Source organism: Bombus affinis, chromosome 6 (genome assembly GCF_024516045.1).
Source record: "Bombus affinis isolate iyBomAffi1 chromosome 6, iyBomAffi1.2, whole genome shotgun sequence".
In the NCBI taxonomy this organism is placed as follows: domain Eukaryota; kingdom Metazoa; phylum Arthropoda; class Insecta; order Hymenoptera; family Apidae; genus Bombus; species Bombus affinis.
In genome coordinates, this window is record NC_066349.1 from 17,928,413 (window position 1) to 17,953,084 (window position 24,672).

The 24,672-nt window shown below is 36.5% G+C and overlaps 1 protein-coding gene across 10 annotated transcripts in view; it reads left to right on the forward strand.

The window, feature by feature from the left end:
* Nucleotides 1-377: 377 nt before the first annotated feature.
* Nucleotides 378-24,672, forward strand: part of LOC126918004 (carcinoembryonic antigen-related cell adhesion molecule 5-like) — a 94,638-nt gene continuing 70,343 nt past the window's right edge. For 8 of the 10 annotated variants that reach the window (XR_007711187.1, XM_050725507.1, XM_050725511.1 and 5 more), the window contains exons 1-2: nucleotides 378-595; nucleotides 7,031-7,515. Coding sequence is in view for 9 of the 10 variants with exons in the window: in XM_050725507.1 (XP_050581464.1) it covers nucleotides 7,458-7,515 (58 nt within the window). In the remaining variant the exon portion in view is untranslated. Of the gene's footprint in view, nucleotides 650-7,030; nucleotides 7,516-24,672 lie in introns of all 10 variants that reach the window. The other 2 variants (XM_050725508.1, XM_050725509.1) reach the window with 2 other exon arrangements.

Consider the following 24,672-nt stretch of genomic DNA (forward strand, 5'->3'; position numbering starts at 1 on the left):
AAGGGCGAGAAGGGGGAGAAGGGGGAGAAGGGGGAGAAGGGCGAGAAGGGCCGAGGCGAGGCTAGGCTTGGCTTGGCTAGTCTGGGCGAGGTGAGGCGAAGCGGTGGGAGGTGGGATGGGGTGGGTTGAAGTGAGGCGAGGCGAGGCGAGGCGAGGTGAAACGAGACGAGGCGCGGCGAGGCGAGGCGCGGCGAGGCGTCGCGAAACGAGGAGAGGCGAAACGAGGAGAGGCGAAACGAGGAGAGGCGAACCGAGGGATACCGTGAAACGTGCCGGACGATTTGAGAGGGCCGGCCGGCCGACGCGAACCAAGGGCTGAAGCACGGAGTGGGGCGCGAGAAGCGTCGCGACGCTTCTCGGTAGCGCCGGGAACTAAAAGTCCGGGCGGCACGACGCGCCAGTATTCAGCCCGCGACGGTCGCGAGCGTTCGCGTACTTTCAGCTTTGCTAGTACATATGTATTTATTTGGGCTTGTTCTGTGCACGTATATAGTATATTAGTATATACGCAAACATATATCCGAGTTCGTAAGGATAAATCTCCTAACCGGGGCAAGTGAATTCTTCTCAAGATTTTTTTCGACCACGCATATCGGTGAGGAGACGGAATCGAAGAAACTTTTAACTTGTGATGGGTGAACAAATTTATGTAAAATGTTCCAAAGTTCGAACTTACCGAAGGCAGTTGCTTTGCCGAGTTTCATTTCCTCCTCTGTTCTTCGTATCCTTTCTTCGTTGCCCATAGGCAACAGCCACATTTCTCTATTTAATTCCCACAAAATGAACTTGGCTGAAAGGAATCGCGTTTTACGTTATTATTATCCTTTTCTCCTTCTTTTCCTTTTCTTTCTTCGCTGTTTTTCTTATTAACCGCGGAAAAATAACTGAAATTTCGGTCCCGATTTCGTCTTGCCATTGGAGCACACTTTTTACCCTTTCTACCGACCATGTATCAACATTAATCGAATACCGTGCGATCATTTACCAATATCATAATCTAACAGAGAATTCTATCGTTCGATCCCTATCGTTTCCCACTTTGACGTCAACGATTTAACGAAAACTTTCTACAATATATATTCCACGTTTTCCGCTTTTTCGTTTTTGCAGCCTCAAATATGTTTGACATTTAATCAAATACATACATTGTGTTGTCCGAGCATTCTTGAATAGACTATAAGTGTTATCGAATTTGATTCGCGATTGGGATGCGTGCAATTGTAATCGCACGTTTTCGATACCTGTAATTTCTGTACATATATTTTACTCGACGATAAAGAGAAGGTAAAAAGAGAACTGACTCAATTTATTTCCTTGTCGATACCTTGTCGTTCTATTCTGTCCATATGTCGCACGACAGTATGTAAGATGACAGAAAATTATATGAAGAAAAGACCGCTGTCTTACAATTTACAGTCGTTCGCTTCGTAGCCTCCACTCTCGCATCAATTTTTATTTTCATTTCATTTATCGATATCGAACAACCTAGAGCATACGTGACTTCGGATACGTTACCACCCTTGCCGTGATTTCATCCTCGTACGAATCTTATTCGACGTTGAATCGTTGCGTTGGGATTGGTAACAGGACCGCCGCTGCGGCTTAACGAGTTCAACGAGTTTTTCTCGGTCGACCGTTCGGTAATTGAGGATCTGGTGGCACACAAAATTCTCACCGATACGATACTTTTATCGACGAATTAATTCGTATTGATTTGCTGTGGTGGAACGAAAAAAAGAAAATAGAAAAAAGAAAAATAAAGAAGAGAACGTTTTTCAGCCATTCGATACTGACTTGGGCGGCAATACCGATAAGTGTTTCCAAATGCATCGAGAGCACCTAGATTTTGACGAAGCATAAACCTATGCGATTCCTATCTATCTATCCCTTCGTTCGAACGAACAATTCGTTGCCGTTCGCGAGAATTTATAGCGATTTCGTCCTTATACCAACGTCGTGAATTTCATCGATCACATACTTTAAAGATAGATACGTATCGTTTAATCAAATAACCTTAACAACTTTCCTGTCATTCTGTCAATTTCTGTCAAAATCTTTTTCAATTCTAATACAAAGACTCTGTTAAAACATTTATATATACGTATTTATTCGTAGATAGAAAAAGATGAAACTGACCAAATGTTTCCCGCTTCCATGCTTCACTCGACATATATACTCTCAAACTTTTCCGAATAAAACAGATACATAATTAGAAAATGGTCTATAATAATAGTCATTTTCGGTACGTTGAAACGTTATTTCCTTTTAAACAGCACGGTACGAGTTATAGTATTTTCTGTTGCGTTTCTTTCGTTCGATTCGTTGCGGATTAACGAATTATTAGCAGGAACGCGTTAAAATATACTCATTGAAAACGACTATCGCATTACGCAAAGTAGCCATTAGAAGTTAAAATTCTTTAATCTTCTTTAATCTTCTTTAATGTGCGGTATATGTAGATTGCGTTAATCGAAGGATATACTCAAACTTAGGGATTGCATTAGAACGCGATTACTATTAGAATATCCGCTACTTGTTAGAAAAATTTTAAAATACTTGCTCGTATGATAATAAATAGCTGCTAATATGCTATGTGTACACACACACACACACACACACACACACACACACACACACACACACACACACACATATATATATATATATAGTACATTTGTATTATAAAAATTGTTAATTATTTCGTCGTATATATATTTATCAAAATAGAGATTTAAATAATAACGAATAATCTCGCGAATTCAGGGGAATGAATAATATCGATTTAATGCAGCAAGTGAAAATTGTTGAACCGACGCGACGAGCGGAGAATCGCATTCGAATCTAAATCCTTCTTGACGCGAACATCGCTTATAAACGTTTTCAGTAAATAAGTTGTTAGAAGTGATGTTTCTCTCCCTGCTAAATAACCTGGACAACGTTTCCTACCGCGCGACGAGTAAAGTCCCTCTGGGCTGCTGGGCGTATTAGCAAATTCGATTCGGTGCGGTAACTTCCACCGCTCCATCGTTCCACCGGTGTAACACGGATGGAAGGGATAATGCGAACGAAGCACGATGACGTCGACGTTTAATAAAGTTTTTCGCACTCGGGGTTCCGAGTTCCACCGAATTTTATAGATAAACATCACAGGAACCGATAAAAAGCGTTTTTGTTGTTTGTGCCTTTCTATTTTACACGCTTATACGTATCGTTCGCTTAACGTGTTTAATGCTTCAAAGTCCACCTGAACATGCGGTACAAACCTACCAAAACTTTTTCTATAAATTCAAACAAATTTGATAAAACGTCCGTTTCTTACGAGATAAGTTTGTGATGCTGTTAGTCAAAATCACTGTGGTTTCGATTTTGCATTCGTTGCGTCGTACAACTGACAATGAAACACAAACAGAAAAGTGTGAATCTTTGGCACTTGGTGACAAATCTTTTCGACGGAAAACCGACTGAGAGGAACTTGTGTTTCTCGAATGAAACTAGTTGCTTTTTAGTTTCAGAGATGCGAAACTTTCTTGAAATCCAGTAAATTCATTGATTCCTCCTTTCCAGCGAATCAAAACCTCTTCTATTCTTGTGCCAAGTTTTAAACTAGTAAAACTCGACCGGATCTAGACGTGAGAAGGCGAACAAGTAAATTCGATTTGATAGCGTAATCCAAACTATAAATCATACAGCTTTTTCCTTGAAATTATTTGTAAAAGAAACGCAAATTGCGAATGAATATAACTCGAGTAAAAGTAAAAATTACAGATTAGAATCCAATTATAATTAGTATCCAAGTATAATTGTTTATCGTTATCATAAGTACGAAGCGTTTTTAGAATTTAGTTTTACATTAAATTGTACATCGAATCTGTAATTCTATATGTATGTATACGATTGATACACGAGTATCGATGTGCGTAGATACGAAAGGATGCCAGTATAATTCGTTGCGCGAAAATCTCCACTTTTAATAAAGAGGAGATTAACTTGCCGGAAATACATTTACTTCGTATCAAAATTAACATCTCTCATCAAATTAAATGATTTTCACGCAAATATCGTTACACGTGTAAATCTTTTATTTGCAACAACTTAACGATTAACAGCACGTTTTCAAAAAGTTTAGATTTATGTATAATATCATAGATATTCAAGATAAAGAGAAAATGTTTCATAAATGTCAGTGTTAAAAGTTAAAATATTCTGTATTTTCAGTTTATTACGAGTCGAAAGTTATCGTTTCCTACCGTAACGCATGGAAACTGTCCTCCGTTTATTTCTGTAGTATATACATAGTTGGATACGTCTTCTTCGGGATTATTTCGTACGTTCTATTTCGGCAATTCTATCAGCTTTTACCTTATTCTTAACAACAGTTGCCTGTGCATCGTTTTATCGCAAATTAATCACTCGGAAACTTCGTTTACGATTGTGTCCTTATGTACTTTATAGTAAAACTTGCTCGTTCTGCGAAAATCATCCAAATATTATAGAATCTACATCATAGGAAGACCAATTATAAAAGGTACAGTAACCCAAGAACAATAATAGGGGAATAATTTTGCGATACAAACAGAATATATAGCACAGCTGTATATTTCAATTCAAACTTCTTTCGTTCTTTCTACATTAACTTAAAGACTAATGGAAAAATATGTACGTATACATGAAAACAACAAAATTCATCGAAATAATCAACATTTTTTTTAGAATTGAACATTTATCACATACCAATTTAATGGAATCTCATAGAACCAATCTATAGATTCGAAAAAATTATATTCTTCAATTATATGTTACGTTCGATCACATTGCTGAAATATAATTTTCTCGTGTTATTTATCGTACAATTATATTTGGATATGGTTTTATTTGTAATATATCATTTGGTGCCCGTACAATTGACACGTCTCGATAAATGCCATTCGTGAGATACGTGTTATATTATATTATAAACTTAATAACGTTAATATTACGTCGTAATTGATAAATGAATACGAGTGGATGCTAATACATATGTACATTGTGAATAGAGGATAAATAGGGTTGAAATTTTGTCGAACGAAGGTACGCGTGTGTATTGAAACGGCGGAAAAAGTGAAATGACGCGGTAAATGTCCTTTAAAGTCGAGTACGAAGTTAGTTGGCAAGGAAGAGCACCGCGAAGGTTCATACAATTAATCACTTAGCAGTTTTATTCAATTATGTCTTGCTGCGGCCCAGAGTGCCAGAACGCGAGTAGGAGGATTTAGGGTGGCTAGCGACAATGGCGTAGGTTGAAAGGAAAGTTGGTAGAAAAGGAAGAAGCAACGGAAGCCTTGCTAGTGGTATTTGATTTGTAAGCGAAAGCATAACACACTGTTAGAGTTACGCTATAAGGTTGCACAGAGAGATACGTGTTCTATGTTCATCAATCATCGACGATAAAATCCATCGAAAAGTCGAGTTGCCTTTTCAATATGCCGTTAGCATATTCGCGTCGTATCCCGTGGTATCGAGAAAGAGGGTCGATAACGAAACAGACAGAAAGCGAAAAGCCAGCAGCATGAAACACAGGAAGAGGAAAGTTTTTATCGCAACTAACATCCGTACAATTAGAAATTCTCCGTATGATTATTACTATTACGTTACAACTTATGTTACATATAATACATACGCATTGGCTCTTACTTTGTACGTAGATATCGTACGTAGAGTTCTGCCGAGTATACTTTTGTCTCTTGAAGTCACACATTTACGACGCACAAATACCTTTCGATACTTTTTCTTTACATTCCATTCCAATTGTTATTTAATAAAATATATATATTATTAAATAACAATTTTCTCAATTTCGAACAGGCTTTCGAACAGAGGAGATTCTGGCCAAAGATTCTTCGGCTCTACCCATATTACTCTGTATTACGACATACTCGAGTATTTTGATTCTACCGAGTTTGTTCACTTGGTTTGCCAACTTTCTTTCACGATAGTTCTTTCATTCCTATTTCTTATTTCCCATCGATACGGGTTTTCCTTCCTCTGATCGAACAAATTTTCGATATAGAATCATGACTGATAAACATCGATATCTGTACGTAACGGTTTACATAAACAACTTTTCATCAAAATGTTTTTCACATTATTAAATCTTTTTGAATTTTTGGATACTTGTAATTGGACAACTTGGACAAACACAAAGCGTTTGAATAAGAATCATGTCTTGATAGAAGATGATTGGAAATATCTTTGTTGTCTTATCGACGTAATCGTGGTGTGTATAGTTCTAGCGTAATATATCTGCGAGAATACCGTGATCTTTAAAATTCGAAAGCATTCAATACCTTTTCTCAACGCGGGGTAAACCGCTGCGATCGAATTCGTGGAAAAAAAGTCAGAGCGTTTTGAAATAACCGATATCCTTGTTGAATCAGTCACAACGGCGCAATAATTTCGTCATCTCTCCGCATTTAATCCCAATAGACTTTCGTCCATTGAATCACGTCATGTCTTTTGCGCATTAATCGTACAACGTTTACGAGTTAGCGGCCGTACGAATATACGTATTTATCAATTAAATATATTCGTTTTATAACTTGTACACCCTGCACAAACTGTCGTTAAAGTGTTGTAATAGAGATCGTTCGAAAGAGCTTTTCCTTTGAATCTTGGTTCATACGTTTTTACGTTATACATACGTTATACATGCCATGTATGTAGTCCTTTTACACAATATTATAGATAATTTTGTTAGTTATTACGTAATATACGAGTAAATTCGGAATGTTACATGGTGTGATTTTCACATCGAGTAATCTTTTTCGACCGCCAAATTTATACAAAGCATATTTCGTCCCGTAATGTATTATTTTGAATTAAGATACAGTGACCATGTATGCTTTACGAATAAATTGTTGCATAGTATTTGTATACTGCTTTAGTATTTAGCAAGATCGTTGTAATCTTAGTAAATGTTGAATATCGTTTTGATAAAAATCTAATTATAATTCTGTTTATTCAAGTCTGATATGTGACGTTACTTACATTCCAGAATGCAGAAAGAGAGTATGTCGAGGAGAGTTTCCCGAAGAATCGCGTGAAAGTGAGAATCGCGACGGATGACTGCTTAAAAATACCGATTGTTTATCAGTGGAGGATCCTAGAAATCGCAAAGTAAAAGAAGAAACGAAAACAGTGTAGCGGAAATCTTAGGAAACGTGAACGGCGGGTGATATGAGTGAATATAGGATCTTTCGTGACGTTAAATGATCGAGTTACGGCCTGGTCGAAACAAACCCCGTCGATTAACCGGCACGCGATACGTCGGAAACACGATTAAAACACAGTGCGTCCCTTCTCTTTTGCGCAAAGAAACCGACAGATTCGTGAGCTCGCGTGGAAAGTGAAGCAACGTTGGATACAGGGAAAAGAAGCAAACGGGGTGTGTTCGAGAAGAGAAGTGAAAAAAAGGAAAAATAATGTGGTGTCACGTCCTCGCCACCGTCGTCGCTTTTTTGTGTGTTGTCTACGCTCAAGGTTAGTCTGATTTTTATTCATATTTTTATACATATTTTCATTCTAATTTCGAATCTGTCATTGCCTTCATCGCCTTCATCGCCTTCATTGCCTTCATCGCCTTCATTGCCTTCATTGCCGTCAAGGTGTAACAATTGGACGTTCGTTGTCAAAAGATATAGAGCACACACGCGCACATTTATTTTTACGAATATATAACAGACAAATGGTCAAGGACTTGTGATTTCCCTATTTAACAGAATCTTGCAGCTGCGACCATATTACCTGCGTGATTAGTTCGTACGAATCAAGTACCCTTATTTTCATCCAAGATCGCATCACGTTTCTAGAAATCACCGATCAAAATGTCAAAGTATCTTCAGTCTTACACGTACACGTATATATCTTCGTATATATCCACGAAAGCCTGTATTCGATGAAACTACATATACGAGTACGTATCGCGTGCGTATTCACGACGAAAAGGTAAAAGCATCTATGGTTAGAAATCAGAAAAGAATTTCCAAGTCCGATCGATACGCTTCGAGATCCTTTGAGAAAGTTACCACTGAACTCTGAATCTACATATATTCGTACGTTGAACTCGAGCTTGTAAAAGTGTTAAAATGTCGCGTTATTACGTTATCTACGGTCAACGAATTTTCGCTTTTCCTACAAAATTCAACGTATAACCTATACGCATGATCTAGCAAATATAAACGAAACGAGTTTTTCCCTAAATTATTCCGCATATACAGGTTTCTTTCACCTCCTTTCGTCTAAAGATCCGAGCATTATCTCTATATCTTATCTTTACACATATATTATTAAGCCATTTATACGATGAATCAGTGGTTCGAAAATAATGCCAACTTCATGTTTGTTTTACTAGGCTGTGTATTAGCGCACCTAGGCATATTGTTTTATATACATATCATACATATTTTACTATCGTATTTTACCACGTTTGTAAACATAGATTAGGTTTATACAAATTGTTCAGAATTTTGAAACTCTCGTTTCTCAACCATATACGAGTTCTCGCATATCTTGCAACTTTTCAATTAAACTTCAAAATAAATGACAGACAAAAATTCTAATTTTTTTACATTATATGAATATAATATAGAACATCGAACAATTAATATAGAAATTTTGAATGTCTCTCTGAAATTTGCTTTGTAATAAAATAGGGCCAGACGAACACAGTAAGGCGCAATAACGAAGAATTAAACAAGTTGATGAAAACCTTATTTACTTTCAAGTTAGAGCAAGCCGTGATAAAGATCATTCGTTGTATCTGCCAACTATACGATGCAAAATGTATACAGATATGTTTCATAAAAATATTTCTTTTTAAAAAGCTTCTCGATCTGTCGTATCTTACCGATCTAAAACACACACACACACACAGATCGTCGTTCCGCTGTTTTATAATTTACTTTCACTTATGTTTTTAGATATATGCGTTGTCGTAGTAGATACATGTAGTTACAAACTGTTGCACGTAATAAAGAAAGAGTGTAATTCGTTGGAATTTATGAAAATCAAAACGATGCTATTTGTTCCGAAAAGTAATTTTCGCGTTTCTCGTGCATTTTAATGTTACTCTTCCGACCGGAAAAACAAAAGGACTGAATCTCCATAAATAAATATCAATAATGTTTATTAGCGAAAAGCGCAATTGGATTTACAAAAAAAAAAAAGAAAAGAAAAAAATTTCTTTATGCAATAAATAACGGTGATTCAATTGCTTATATTTTATACGCGAATGTAGATGCGTATTAGTGATACTCACTTAAATGAGGTAAAATAAAAGAGAAGATTGATATTATTCGAGATATGTCGAGCAATAATAAACTTCCATTAACTACAATACTATATTTTTCGATCGGCCGTCCTCCTTTTGTAATTTTTTTATTAGCAAGGTTTCTTATACACTACCCGAGTGGGTATACTAAATCGGTAATGCCTCGGAAAATGCAATTCAAAGGGTCACAAAATCTCCACCAATTCTTACGATCGAAATCGTTATCAAATCACACAGCAGTATAAGATATTATAAGGTGGGAGTGAGAATCGACGAGATGCCATTCGAATAGTACAGATATCGCCATTTTGATTAAAACAAATCAACATACGATGCATTCAGACCATCTTTTAAGCGGTAATAAATTGATAGATACAATAAGATATGGACAGAATACACAGCCCTGGTATAACAGCCCTAGCGGGTATAAGATATATTTTATATATGTACAGACATCTATGCAAATAGATATTATGTTTCTCAGCGAATTTCTCGAGTTTCGTCATTTTGTTTGTATTGACAAAAACTATTTCCCAAACACTATTCACATTTCGCGACAAGTACGTGCTTATTATACGCACGTATCGATACATACGATGTTCGTAGATCGTATCGTAAAGTCGAGGATTTTGTCACGCCTATTCTTCGACTTGTTTTAACGCAAGCGGAGACGCAACCCTAGGCTGTTGCTGTTGTGCGTCGCGAGACCCTTACGTGCAATCGAATCGAGGTCGTACGCGTGTTTGCGTCGACGAGTGCATGCGAATTTGTACGTACGCACGCACTCGCACTGTAGTCACAAGCATCGAGGCGTGGTCGGCGAATTATGCGCTACGTGTAGGGACACGTACGTAGGGAGTTGTGGCGTTACCGCGTCACCGACCTTTACTCGTGCACCCTCTGTTTCTTTCGTCCACCCCAATGGATCGTGCAGTTTACGGTTCCCATACGGCCGTGGATAGATTCACCCGTAGCTTCGTACACTACGTACATACGTGAAAACAGCTTTTGCTGAAACTGTCGAGAGCTTTGCGATGCTTCTTCGAGCTGATGACGAGGCTTTGAACAATACTGCAACATTCGAGCTTGCATTCTGTTTTTTTATCTCCTCTCTTTCCTTTCCTTTTACTCGTATAATATGCCCAAAAAGAGTAAAATTTCACCTTGCGTTTGATAATTTTCGAAATTTTGTATCACACGCGTATCGTGCATGCAATGCAACGGCGAATATGCAAATATGCTGATGAAAATAGACAAATTTCCAAGTTTGACGAAATTTGATATTTAAAACTCTGCGCAATTAGTATTAATAGCGTTTAGAAAAATAAAACGATATACAACATGACAGTAGTGATTCGTCACATTTTGATATCGTCAGTGTTGTAATTGCTGATTTTATTAAGAAGTCATTAGGTCGTTGCAATTATAAATGGAACATCGAGATAACAAACGTAGTATAGGTTAAAATGTTCAAAGTTTAGTTTTGGAAATGGTTTTGGCGTGTTTTATTCTAGCTGTATTTTTATAATATTGACTAGGTATGACGGGCTATGGTCATGTTTTTGGAAAAGTAGACACGCACACGTTCGCTAGTGTGCACGAAGTGTACGAGTCAGTGGGACGTATGAGATTGCCAGCAGCGTTAGAACATTTTTGTTTCGATGCTTTTAACGTTTGTGTCATTTTACTTTGAGAACAAGTTGTGCGCATCGCATTCACGCTTCGAAGTGGAATGCATTGCGCTCAATGCATTGTTTACTAAAATTGACATTTAGCATGATACCGTTATAATAGTACCGTTATATCTTTGTGTCTTTTTCCGTTTAAACGTAAATTTGTACGAGACGAAACTAAAATCCTGTTGATTTCGAAGCATTTGATATTTGCATATTCGCCGATGGGATATATTTGCTATGGTAATTCATAAATTTTCAGCCATTACGCCATCTACTACACTATAATATAATATAATTCTATTTGATGACTATCACTCATCGTGATATACATCTGCCGATCGATATAACGAATTTAATTAGTTCGGTTGACGCGTAGCGATCTTAATCGATCGCCATATGTTCTTACTGTCAGCGGACGTTGAATTCATGCGTTTCCGTCGCTAGATAATGTCAGTTATCGATTCATTTTAACGAATACGTTGATAATGCCCTCTTTCTACTTAAATCGTTAATTTAATATCTTATGTACAATCAATTATTTATTTTAATTGTATAAAATAAATAAATAAAACAAATTTAATTCCTTTATGTTTGGATTAGCATAAACAATGTAATAATAAAATCTGACCAAATATTTCATTCAAATTCTAATACCTTCGGTATAAAAATAGGTAATTTAATCGATAGCGTTACTTGTACATACATCTACATACATTTGCCGTAATATTTAATTACTACAAGTAAATAGTCTTGTGCCATTTTCATGGCTAGATAGCGATTAAAAGCAGAATCAAATCACAGTATTGTCGATGATTTGTGTTGAAACTAGCTACAGTGTAATATATTTCGAATGTAAGATGTACAATTTAAAGCAATACAATGGAAAGAATGTGCCCGGAATTTTCATACATACAGTTTATATACACGTGTATGGAAATACATATGTACTTACCGATAAAAGCATCAAGAAATGAATTCATACTGTCAACGGGTTGCCACTATATGCACACATTACCGTACATAGTGGTTTTAATAAACAAAGTAATAGTATACATTTGCTTATCGCTGAAAATGTTACTGTTCTAACTTTAGTTACCTTTCTCTATCTTTTTATCCTATTGTGTGTGTGTGTGTGTGTGTGTGTGTGTGTATTTATTATATATGGATTGCCATAAAGCAGCGAAAATATTAAATAAAGAGAGAATGTCGAATTGCAGAAGAAATTTTGCACTAGTGGTTTTTCAATCTCGCATCAGTGGTCGAAATAGTGGTTCTTTACGAACAATTGTTTTTGCGAAGGAATCGATTGGTTCGTCTTGGGAAAAGAAACGATACTCTGATAGGTTTAACGAGACGGGAAAGATTCTGACTAATTACCACCAGAGCTTCTTCTGTAAGTCACTTATCATTGTACAAAAACTAAAGTAGCGCAAAAACTAAAAGCTCTAGCTCGCAACAATCATCCTGGATTCAATCCATTTTCAACACGCGCATTATCGCACATCTTAACCGCAATGTGTAGCGGCTTTAAAAACTAGCATCGTAAGTTTGCATTTGAAAATTCCAACGAATTAGAAATTAGACGTTTCGCAAGCGTTTTCTTGAATTGGACCGTTTAGTTGGGCTGAATGTTCATTTTCTTCTAATGTACACAGAATTCTAAATGCCTTCTAAATCCGAAATCAATTTTTAAGCATTAATCAAACATGACTTTTCATTTAACGAATATACATATCATTACATCGTAACATTTTAACGTATATCATATTTAATGAAATTTCATCAAATTTATTTTATTCTTAAACAATAATAAAAATTAAAGCATAATTTTTGTAACGCGCTACAATGCTTTATCCGAGCTCTATAGGTTGAAATTATTTCCAATTAAAAATACGATTGCATACGCCTTTCACGGTGTAAAGACGAACGGAAAACGTTTCATTCGTAAAATCGTAAAAGTATTTTCTAAATCGACGATCTTTAATATTTCAAGTTTATATTTCAGAAATATTTCAAGTTTGGCACGTAATATTTAATTCGCTATCACTTGCCAAAGAGTTATCTTAGGAATTAGCAGGCCTCGTTGCCAGAAGGTAACTACGTGAAGCACCCGTCCGATTGCCTCTAATCTCAACTACCCTCTATTGCATTAATCCAGGTATCTGGAAACTGTTACCAACAAGAATACCGAGTTCTGACTCTACTTGTTCCGTAGATCGGTGTATCCGATACTGCGCAGTATTGTATTACGGGGCGGCAGTCATCATTCCCTTCAACGTGCCAGAAAATGTGATTGTTTGTCCACGTGGATTCGTCGCTTGTATCCATCTTACAAAATATTCTTAAACTTGATCTAATAATCTAATTGATAACTTAACCGTAATCACTATGCTAGATATTTATATAATGCCCGGCGGGAACTACACATTCGTTATCCTTAAGCATATTTGGACAACGACCGTTACCTTTGAATGTCGCGTGACACTACGTCATCTCTGTCGTTGCTTCAAACAATGATCTTATTACTACAGTAACTTGTAATTTATTAGTCTTTGCGCGTTTCTTGTAAATTTAGTCTTTGCTGAATTTCTTTCAATAGTATATTACTATGCAATAGAGATTAATATAAAATCGTATTTTACGGATATCTCTTTTTTAAAGGCTTTCGAAAGTACACAACGTATTACGTATGTATATAAACTGATGTATATAATGTACGTATAATATAATTTTAATACACCGTTGATAATTTTGCACTCTTTTATAACAAAATCGTACCATATCGTCTTATCGTGCCATATCGAAATTACAGTATGATTTCAAGATTTATAAAAGGGTTTGTGTATGTTATTTATTACATCAGCTATCAATAACGTTCGAGTCACGACTATGCTTTTGTCTTCGTATACAGTGTACAATACGTGTACTTTGTTGCTCCTCAGATTTACGTTATCGAATCACAAACGGTAGCGTGCAACGTTTATTAGCACAAACATATTAAGTCTTAGGTTATCGCTTAAAGCTACTATATAAACTATTATTATAGACGATTTTTTTTATCGGCATCACCGACCACGATGAACGTATAAAATTCGAAACGGGTTAATTTAATGGATGCGAAAACGCTTACCGTTGAAATCAAACGGTAATCTTTTTACACACATGCACAGAGTTAAATTACGGTAATTATTTGGTAGTCTCTTCTCGTCACTGATTTCGATGATTTTTCATTTATCGACGATTCCGACGATTTCGTCAATTCCTATGATTCCGATGATTTCGTTGGCGGGAGCATAATTCTGAACGACAACGACTTTTTCCCATACACGCGACCGTTGCTCGGCCCTAGTTACCGGAATATTCGCGAAATACTGCCTTTACGGCACATTGAATTCCGTCCATATGCGTGTATCCGTGACACAGTCACAGATATAACCGACACGTTTTGCCGCTTCGTTCGCCGCTTAGCGATCTGTTTACATTCATCAGTCATCGATCTTTTTATCTTTGTATCATACTTTAGGCGTCTAAACGAACAGCTTGTGAGAAAATCTCGTTCATAAATTGCGTATAAGGGACTGTAAGAAATTTCTTTGATAATGTTACTTTGCTATAGATCTTTCTTACTATTTGTATAAACCAACAAGCCAAAACATGAATTATATTTACTTTTAATTCAGTTGTAACAGACATTTCTTAGAGCCTGCGCGTTCCAGTTTCGGACTTTCTTCCGAACGATCCGCGAAATAACCAACCTCACCCATCTTACGTTTATATTTATATATACTATAAAGAAAAGGCAAGAGTTAGGTTTAGGTTAGGTCATTTTATCCGGCCAATACTAATTCGCTGTAGTGGTTTTTTTTGCATAGACAGAGTTTTGCAAATACCTTGGTATCTAAGACTCAAGCGGTGGTTACATGTATAGAAAAAAGTTGTTCAGGATCATATCCCCGACAACATCCTAAAAAATGTTCTTTATTCGCGATAGAATAGCGCATGATTAGAGGATTTCAGTGACCTATAGCCCTAGAACGCGATATCACGCGAGGCTAAAGGACGGAATAAAAGGACGATTCTTGAGTCATACAACTTGATCGAAGTAATGTAAGCAAGTTAAATTCTATTAAATTATAACGATTTCTTTCGCTTCTATTTTAATTATCGTACTTGGCAATGGTGTCTCTCCGACAAAGTTTTTCTCTCGTTCCGTGCTCTCTTCGAAAAAGTCTCTGCTATCGTACACCTCTTGGTGTTTCTTTGCCTACTATCGCGTTACAGGCTCGGAAACAGTAATAGGATAGACAAAACATCCATCGAAACAATAACCAGCCACGTCTGATAGGTACCTGACGATAACCCGTCCAGAGGGATCAAACCTTAGTGCAAAAAACCTTCCCGAATCAGCGCTCAACACCTTTTTGATATAACACTCTGAACCCTTACTCTGTTAATCTTTTACCTTACTTGCGAAACGTTCGAACTACGACACGAGGAGAGCACCGGTGATTTGTTAATTTCGTGATTTCCTGTGACTTCTACGCGATAACCGCGTTGCTCGTCACGGGCCTTATTGCCGAGGTAGAGACGCGACAAGACCATGAGTCTGACTGGACGGTTTTGAGGGTCGTCGTGTCTTGGACTTTTCCTCCATTTCCAAACCAACGATGTTCCAACAGCTCTACCTTCGACGATGAATGGTCATCGTAAAGCTGAACGGTGCATAAACATAAAATCATAACTGCAACGATACGGTCACTTAAAAGTTGTCGATACGGTTGACCTTTCCTAGTGCACGATGCCCATCAAACTTCGTCTCTACGTTGCGAATAAGAACTTGTAATAGAAAGTAATTTAGGTAATTGATATTACTAATTCGTGAAATCTCTGTCATAGAAAGATATTCTAGACGGTTAAAGTTACAAGTAATCAAGTATCGACACCGATCGATATCGAGTACCACCAAGGATTTTATTTTACGCAATATCCTGCCTCTCGATAGACCGAATCAAAGTTGAGATACTGTACACTTGGCGCGTCTCTGACTGAGGTTTGCTGCCCTTATTTTCTCAGGTTTCTGTCAATTCCCTCGTCAAGATGTTCAAACACGTAAACTTCGATGTCCGATTTCGCTATCTCGCTATATTTCTTTCACCAACCTAAAACCTTACGGGTTATACCTTGTAGCATGGTATAGCTCTGGCTGTCATCATTTTTTTCGTTACTTCTTTGGTCATTGATCTCATAAAATTCGCCTCATCTTTAAAAACTAACATTCGCCTTTTCTATTCATCGGATATACTACTTATCCGCATGAGCAACTATTACTTTATCTACTATATCTAAACACACCACAAAGTTACCAACTTTCGCACACATTTTCGACGCGTTAATGGTATTTGATATCGATATTGATTTGAAATCAAATCAGTCTCATCGAAATCCATTCCGAGTATGAAACGATAAATGTGCCCAATGATTTCTATACGGTAGGATTCGTCTAAGCGAACAAAAGTATGACGACTTTTCTGTGAAATACGGCTATAGTCGACGTGTCAGTTATTAAAACGTCTAATAATACGAATAAGAACGTATTTCGTGTCTTCGACAAACATGTTCTGTCGACAAATCGATTTGCTCTAATGTATGCTAGTTACGTTCCTTCTACGATACTTAGAATTAGGACAAACTACTACTCGAAACACGCACGTGGTCCTGTTACGGTTACTGCAGTTAATTCTGTCGATTCGATATATGTATGTCTGTATGTATGTATGTATACAGTCTGTATGTATGTATATAGTATGTATGATGTAGCTTCGATCTATGAATTTCCACTGCCATACGTTACTTAGTATTATCTCGATTACCAGGGATTCAAATCGATTACTAACAATTTGTAGCCACCGGTAGATACACATATACGCACTTAATCTCGCAAACCAGAATTCATATACATGTATATCTACGTTTAATTCGCATCTAGATTTGCGCTACAAACTTGAAATAAATCACTGTCACTTTGAAGAATCGGGCGTCTTGTTTTTCGAAAAAAAGCAAAAGCAAAACTGACCTATCTCTTAAAGATTTAGATTAAACTGGAATTTGATAACCGACAGTTTAACGTTTTCTTTCTTTCCTTTTTTTTTTTTTTTTTTTTTTTTTTGTAATGATCGATTATACATTTCGATGGATAAAATCGAATAAAATAAAATGTTTCAATTTTCTAAAAAGAGCAACTAAGGACGATCTCTCGAAAATATAAGAGAAAAATAGGCGTCTTGGTATTTATGAAAAAAACACGATCCAAATCGACATGACGCCGCCTCAAATAGATCAAAAGTATTTCGGATCATATAAAATATAAGGTACCGTTAAAGGTTAAACAAAGTAATCGGTATGAAATAATACTGATAAAAGTATGTTTGATGGCGAGTACGTCAAAAAGTATGCAAGTACTAATGAAATTATTCGGATATAACGATGGTTCTATCGATGTACATACTCGTCTTCGGTCATTTTCAGAGGCCGAAAACAGCGTTACAGGAAAGCTGGAGCGACGAGGGAACGATGGAAATGGTGGAACGTGCGAATGCCTGTAAGAATGGTCGATACGCACGTATAGAATGCGATTTTTTGAGTCGATTAGAAGACGAAGAAGGAACACGGGGGAAAAAAGAGCTATGCCGTGTGTCTCTTTTCTTTCGTTCTTATAATATCGTATTTTATTTCGTTAAATGTTACTTCGCCTTTACGTAAAACGACGACATTTCTGATCCATCATAGGAGATTCTATCCTACATGCATTGTGAAAGAATAGGAAAAAAGAAGATTGATATTCCGTGTCAGAATATGTTAGAAACGGGCAAAGTAAAATATTTTAAAAGTTTTAAAAAATGTAAACGTTGGAAAGGTCAGGCGCAGAAGGGAGAATCTATCGAAGCGCGGAAAGCATTGATTACGAGAACAGAGAACAATGTACTAGATTAAAGCGCGATAATGCGGAATAGATTGAAAAAAAGAAGCTTAAAGGTATGGAGTGCAAATCAAGTGGAAATGAGACGAGAATGAATTCATATATGATAATTCTAGAAAATGAGAAACGGTATAAAAGTTAAACTGAAGTGGATGAAAAATATGGGCAGGTCAGCTTTCTGCTGATAACAGCAAGAACTTAAGCCGGAGATTAACAGATAACGATTGTGACCTCTTAGTTTTGAAAAGAATTTATATCATATTGAATATTTCTTACGTGCAAGTAAGAGTACGGGTGATATAGAAAAAGTTGTGAACGTTTCTTATTAAACAGGTGATTTTTCAAATAAATGAAAAACTATATCCCTTTTAAATCTTTTTTTCTAATTCTAATTTCTCTAATTTTCCTCGTACATATTTACATGTATTCGTATACATATACGATATACACATGTATGTACTACAAGATGATTTGAAAAGTCCTGTAAACAAATGCGTTTAAATTTGTTCATCGGTATCGTTATCTTCGCTATTCTTTTTATTATTTGTACAATTATCGATAATTCTTAAACGATGATTACTTAAAAACGATTTCTATCGATTTCTACAAGATACAATGCATCGCCGCGACTGTGAACGTTTTGCGACAGAACCATTTCCTACTCTTCTAGGAGAAATTCAAATGTACCAGTAAATTATTTTTACAATATATCCGAGTGTATAAACGGCAGTATGCATTTACTTCTCCATGCTTTTCAAATGCTTTATTCGTACGATGTAAATAAGGATTTGATGACCGGTGTAAAATACGTTACGATTTGAACACAATGTTGCAACAAAAGTTTTAATGTAACATGTGACGAGTTAGATTAAAAGACAAGATATTCCACAACCGCGAAAGATATTATTAAATTCAACGCTGTATGCGCTAGGTACTCGATTCTGACTAAATTCTTCTCTAATCTTTTATTTTTACAATACAATTTTTTCATAGTACGTCGAATTACTTAAACGAATTAATTCAATTCGCACTATTTTACTCGTATATCCAATCGATCCAGTCAATCGTCATTATTTCATCAAGATTGTATCGTAGTAAGATTAAGATAATCCTCCTGTCCTAAACTAATCAATGATTGACCCGTACAAGTTGTTCAATACTTATTCGTATGAAATAACAATAAAATAATGTATTAAAAATAATATGACTCCATATATGTGATCTTTAGCTGACTTTAATACATCCAATCTTTAATCTCATAATGCTTTCTTTGCTCTTTACATACGTATGCATGTGCATACCTGTAAAAGCATTCTTTGTACACGGTTTATTTTTTGAAATATTTGCAACGATAGGTCGAGATAGGTGAACCTGTATAGTAGAAACAATTTTTAATGTTCAATCGATGTAAATAACGGTTATATGATATAGAAACACATCAACGAGGTCAAAATGTACTCTTCTCGCTTTGCTAGTTCTACCTATCGATAATTATTGTAAAGTATTTGAAAGTGTTAAAAATATATTCTTTGTATCGTAGCGATTCATGTATTTAGTAATTACACGATGTTGTAAAGAGTTAAGATTTTTTATTAGAACGGCGTTTAATAAAAAATATTTGATTGCTTTGGGTGCACACCGTTTAATTCCAATTATTTCAGACAATCGAAACGCCGTTGAAACTCGACTGCACGTCGACATTACACGTTTAATTTTCTATTAATGTTTCTTAAACATTGCGCGGTGGCATCAACGATGCTCTTGAAATTCAAGTTTATATCTGTAAACGTTACTCATCTGCCTCTACTTTCCTTGTAACTAGCTTCCCTTGTTTCGCTGCAAATTAATGCAAATATTATTCGACGAACTAATCAACGTTTCCTTTGTCTTTGCGTATTTTTCTGAAGTCACTTCCGAGATCTAGACATATTGTTGCAATAAAATTTCGCGTTACAAACTGCCGCAGTGCAGGACGTTAACCAACGAATTTCCGCGTTGTCGGCACTCATTGCACCCGGAAAAATTACACAGGAAAGTGGCAACCGTTTTATTACACAAGCGTAGCAATTCCAGCCGCTAAACTATTTTTCTACGCAACTACATCACTGTGTCCTTTACGCTTTACGAGTGACTTGGCTGTTACAGATCGTTTGCACATGCATACGTTTGCCCCGTGAAAACGTTACGTGACATATACCATGCATCGAAGAAACCAATTTACAGACAACCATGTTGTATATTCAAACGATAAGAACCATTTCTATTGTAATTGCGAGTAAAGTACGTATATCGATATTAAAATGATCTCTTTTCTTGTTCACACAGCCTATGTATTTTACTCGCTAAATACGTGTAAATATATGTAATAAATAAAAGAAGAAGACAAGTTTTCATGTATCTTTGCCAAATTTTCACAACACGATACGAGTAAGACAAAAATTGTTATGAAAAAGCACAAGAAGATAATCCGAATGAGAATACAAAAACGAATTGGATAGAACGTAGAAGAGATTGGCAATCAGACGAAGAATCCGCAAAGATATGGTATACTTTAGCGGCATGATGGTATATAATACAGTAGTATATTCCAATCGAGAGTCGGAATAATCCTTAATCGACGATAGAAATCTTATAATTTTCAAAACAATTTGATCCATTTTTAACTTTTTATGCTAACAAACCGAAACATTTTAATTTTTGTTATTAGCAGGATCGATCGTAATATTAATCGAGGAAATATCCTGATATTTTGATCGCATTAAGTGTTAAGATAGTGTTATGATATGATCGTTTATCGATACGATACAATTCTAACAATAATCGAATAGCGTTGCTTTCAATATTCAATATCAAATATTTCGATGAAATATTTAATCGATTTGAAAAACTTTTAGTTGTTGGCCATTATTTTTCTAGCTTACAATTAGAAACGGAAGGGAGTAGCGCCTGTTTAGAATTTGTAATATGCAAAGCAACTTGTGTTTCCGGTAATATAAATAAGTCTAATGGAAAAGGTTAAAGTATGGAAAAGAAGGTAAACCGATCGAGTAAAAGGAACAAAAAATATATTCTGCCTCTCTCGATTTTATGTAAAGCACAGTTCAATTACTCGATAGACCCTCGTTTCGTTAATCTTTTCCTTCTTTCGTTCCTCAGTTTCCAGTTGGTTCGTCTGCTTGATGGCAGTTCTCTTTCGTCTTTCTCGCAACGGCGAAGACAAACTCATTCTATTCGTTGGCCTCGTGAGAAACCCTCCTTGCAGTAAAGCTCGACAACTTTTCGCTTCAGCATTGCAAATTGTTTGGCACGAGTTCTGTCGGAGGCTACTTACCGAGTTCTCTCTCTCTCTCTCTCTCTCTCTCTCTCTCTCTCTCTCTTTCTCTCTCCCCCTATACCCTTACCCTATCCTAGACGCGGTTACTTCAGCATTGGACTATCGTGTTTCAATTTATTCCTTTCTTCTCGACACAATCGCACCCGCTTTCATCGACAAAAGTTTCACTCGTTCGTTTTTCCAAGATGTCGTGACGGTAACTCTTTTGTGGTTGTATTTGTTAAAGAAATTAAAGGTTTCGATCCCGAACGATACAATCGGTAACGATCGACCACGCGCGAACGTATATACCGCAGCTAAACCCGTCTTATTTTATCAACACTTATTTTATAGTAATTGATCCAATCTACCAATTTCCAGTATTTCGACGTTATGGAACATTCAAATCTACGATAATGTCGTCTCATTTACGAATCAGATAGATTGTCTGTGTCAATTCGTTGTCAGTGTTCTTTTCCATTCGTCGGATATCTTTGGCTTTGTCAGCTAAACGTTGTTCGCATATTATATAGATGGAAATTATTCGATTTACATACAAACATTCGATTAAACACGCAATTACATAGTTCACTACTAGTAAATATATTATAATACATTTGAATGAAAATATAAAACTATTTACAGATATCGTATTAAACGATCCTTAATTAAGAAGGGCAAGTAGTTGCGTGGATGCTTCTGGAGAGAGGAATGATCGACGCGCGAACAAAAACCGATAGTTATTGGGTCTTGTAGTACGCGTGGCCAGAGTTTCACTATTAATCAGCCATTTCTCTAGTAACTTTCCGACGACAACTACATGGTTTTCCAAAGTGCAAACAATTTTAATCGATGAACTTTGCTTTCACGTTCGATCCAATTAGTTTGCACAAAGGAATTTTATTGTAATCAGAACGCGATGAAAACGAATCTTGTTCAGCCAACTGCGAAATCATTTTGAATTAGAAAATACGATTGAACAATTTTATCCTTAATAGTCTTGTGGAATTGAATTTCGATTATTTAACGATTTAATTAGCACAGAATATGCTGGAATGTCTTGTGCGTTAAAAAGAAATTAATATCATTTAGTACCGCAACAGAAGTCGTGGAAATAAAACGCTTAAAAGTATAACAATTAAATTTCATATACACACGTATATACCTTTTGTATAAATGAACAACTAATAAATACACACACACACACACACACATTTATTGAATACACATATAAGTATATAGTGTATAAAGAACTTATTTTTTATTAAAAGTTTAACATCCTAATAAGACGGAACATAATAACGTATCGTATTTGAACTTTTGAATCGCAGTTACGTGTTTTGTGTTTAAGCAGTGCCCCTCTGATGCTAGTTCTACCGATAAAACATAATATACTTGTTCTACATGATATTGCGAGGTAAAGAATGGAGCGATTCGGTCAGACCACCCATGGAACCATCTCTGAATATCAGTGCAATTAGCTTGCCCATGGCATTCACGTAGCACACCCATAAGCTGCTATGCAGGTCAGCCTGTACATTTATCGTTATTACAGTGCTTCATACTATACGTTATTGCACTTTTCGTTAAATTATAATTGGAATGTGTTCAACGCAATCGGTTACATATATATTCTTATATTTACAACGTTCTCATAATATACAGCTGGATATAGTTTAAACGTTTCCGAGTTGTTATCGGAGCCTGTGCCAATAGACAACGTATTTATATTTACGATGTCACGAACGCTGGAAAGTTCCACATGAAACGAAAATTGTCACTTTTCAGTGATAGCTTTCAAACATGTGCCTACCTACTTGATACGCGTATTGGGTTGTAACCTGTAAAACGTTCGATTTGGAACAAATATTATTTCACCGAATGCCAAAGAAGAGGCGTAAAGAAAGAAAATTATGAAAGAATGAAAATTGCGCAGCAAGCAGAAAATTCTTAGGTTCAGGAACGATATATAAAATGATAATGTTGATAAAGACAAGTCTCAGAAAATTGCAATTGAAACGCACAACGAAATCGGACATGTCATACGTTATCACTTCATAGCAATCTTAATATGTGAATATACTATGCATGAGAAAACTGACTAACGATGTTAATGAAAAAACGATGAAATCCTCGGAAATCTGTGACGTGAGAAAACCAAGAGCGATCACGTACTTACATACGGATACAGATATATCCGTTGAATCAATACTGTTCTCCACTTGCTATTTAGCCTTCTTTCTCTTCCAATTGAAAGCGATTCTTCGTATAATTTTAACTTCAAAGTAAGTAGAGAGCTGGAACGGGAAGGGGAGCGGGCTATTTTAATATCTACCGATCGTTTCCTAGTCGATCGGAGCCGATAAAATTGATTTTAGAGATGCAACGCTCTCTACAATTTTAGGCAAGCTGGTATTTTTGCAAGTAGAAGAACAAGCAGCTTCTTTCGAGTTGAATTCTCCCTTTGCACGGTTCGTTTCGCTACTCGGCCGGTTCCACTTTGTTTTCTCACAGTCCGCAGCGTTCGCCAATGCGCGGAGAAAAGTTGAACAAAAATCGAAGGCTTTTCTTGCTAATTAAAGAACGATGTAAACGGTCAAGTGGCTTTTATGGAAGGAAAACGAGAGCATAGCGGAGGCCTGAAGTTTCGCGGCAGTTCGCGTCAGGCAGAATCTATCATGTACAGGTACAGCGACCTCAAGTATGCAACTAATTAAATTCCGTATGTACGTATGTCGTGTGTCGTACTTAGGTAAAACGTGTACTGGCGCAGTAGCTGCATGCACTGCACACTCAACGAGAACTTGTTCGGAACAGCGGTCGCGAGTCATTCGTTTGCACGGTAACTAGCTTCGTCGTTTCTCATACCAGTGAGCCACCCTCTCTTCCTCTCTTCCTCTCTTCCTCTCTTCCTCTCTTCCTCTCTTTCTCTTTTCCCTCTACCGTCTTTGCTGACACAATTTCCTCTATGTTTACATATGCAGAAAACGCGTTCAAGATCAACCAGAAACGTATGTTGTTTTGCTTCTTCAAGTTCTCGATCGATTCAAACGTCAATTATATCTGCATGCGCATGCATCGGTTGCTTCGTTTCCGAGATCCGTGTAATGCCATTTACTTCACGTACAATACGTCTTATCGCGAACAAATCTTTTCGTTTCAATTTTTTTTTTCCTTTTGTTTATTCGTCCGTGTACCTATACGATAATATACATACATATGTATTATTGTATGTGACGAATATCCGTCGAATTAGCTAAATCGTTTGAACAAGTAAACGGTTAAACCGTCGCACCAGCGTTTTTAGAAAAACACGCTTAATCATTAATCACGTACAGAGAAAGGTTCTATAATAAGCGTGCCAATTGGACGGACCGTAAAACTTTCTAGCGGGATTGAATTA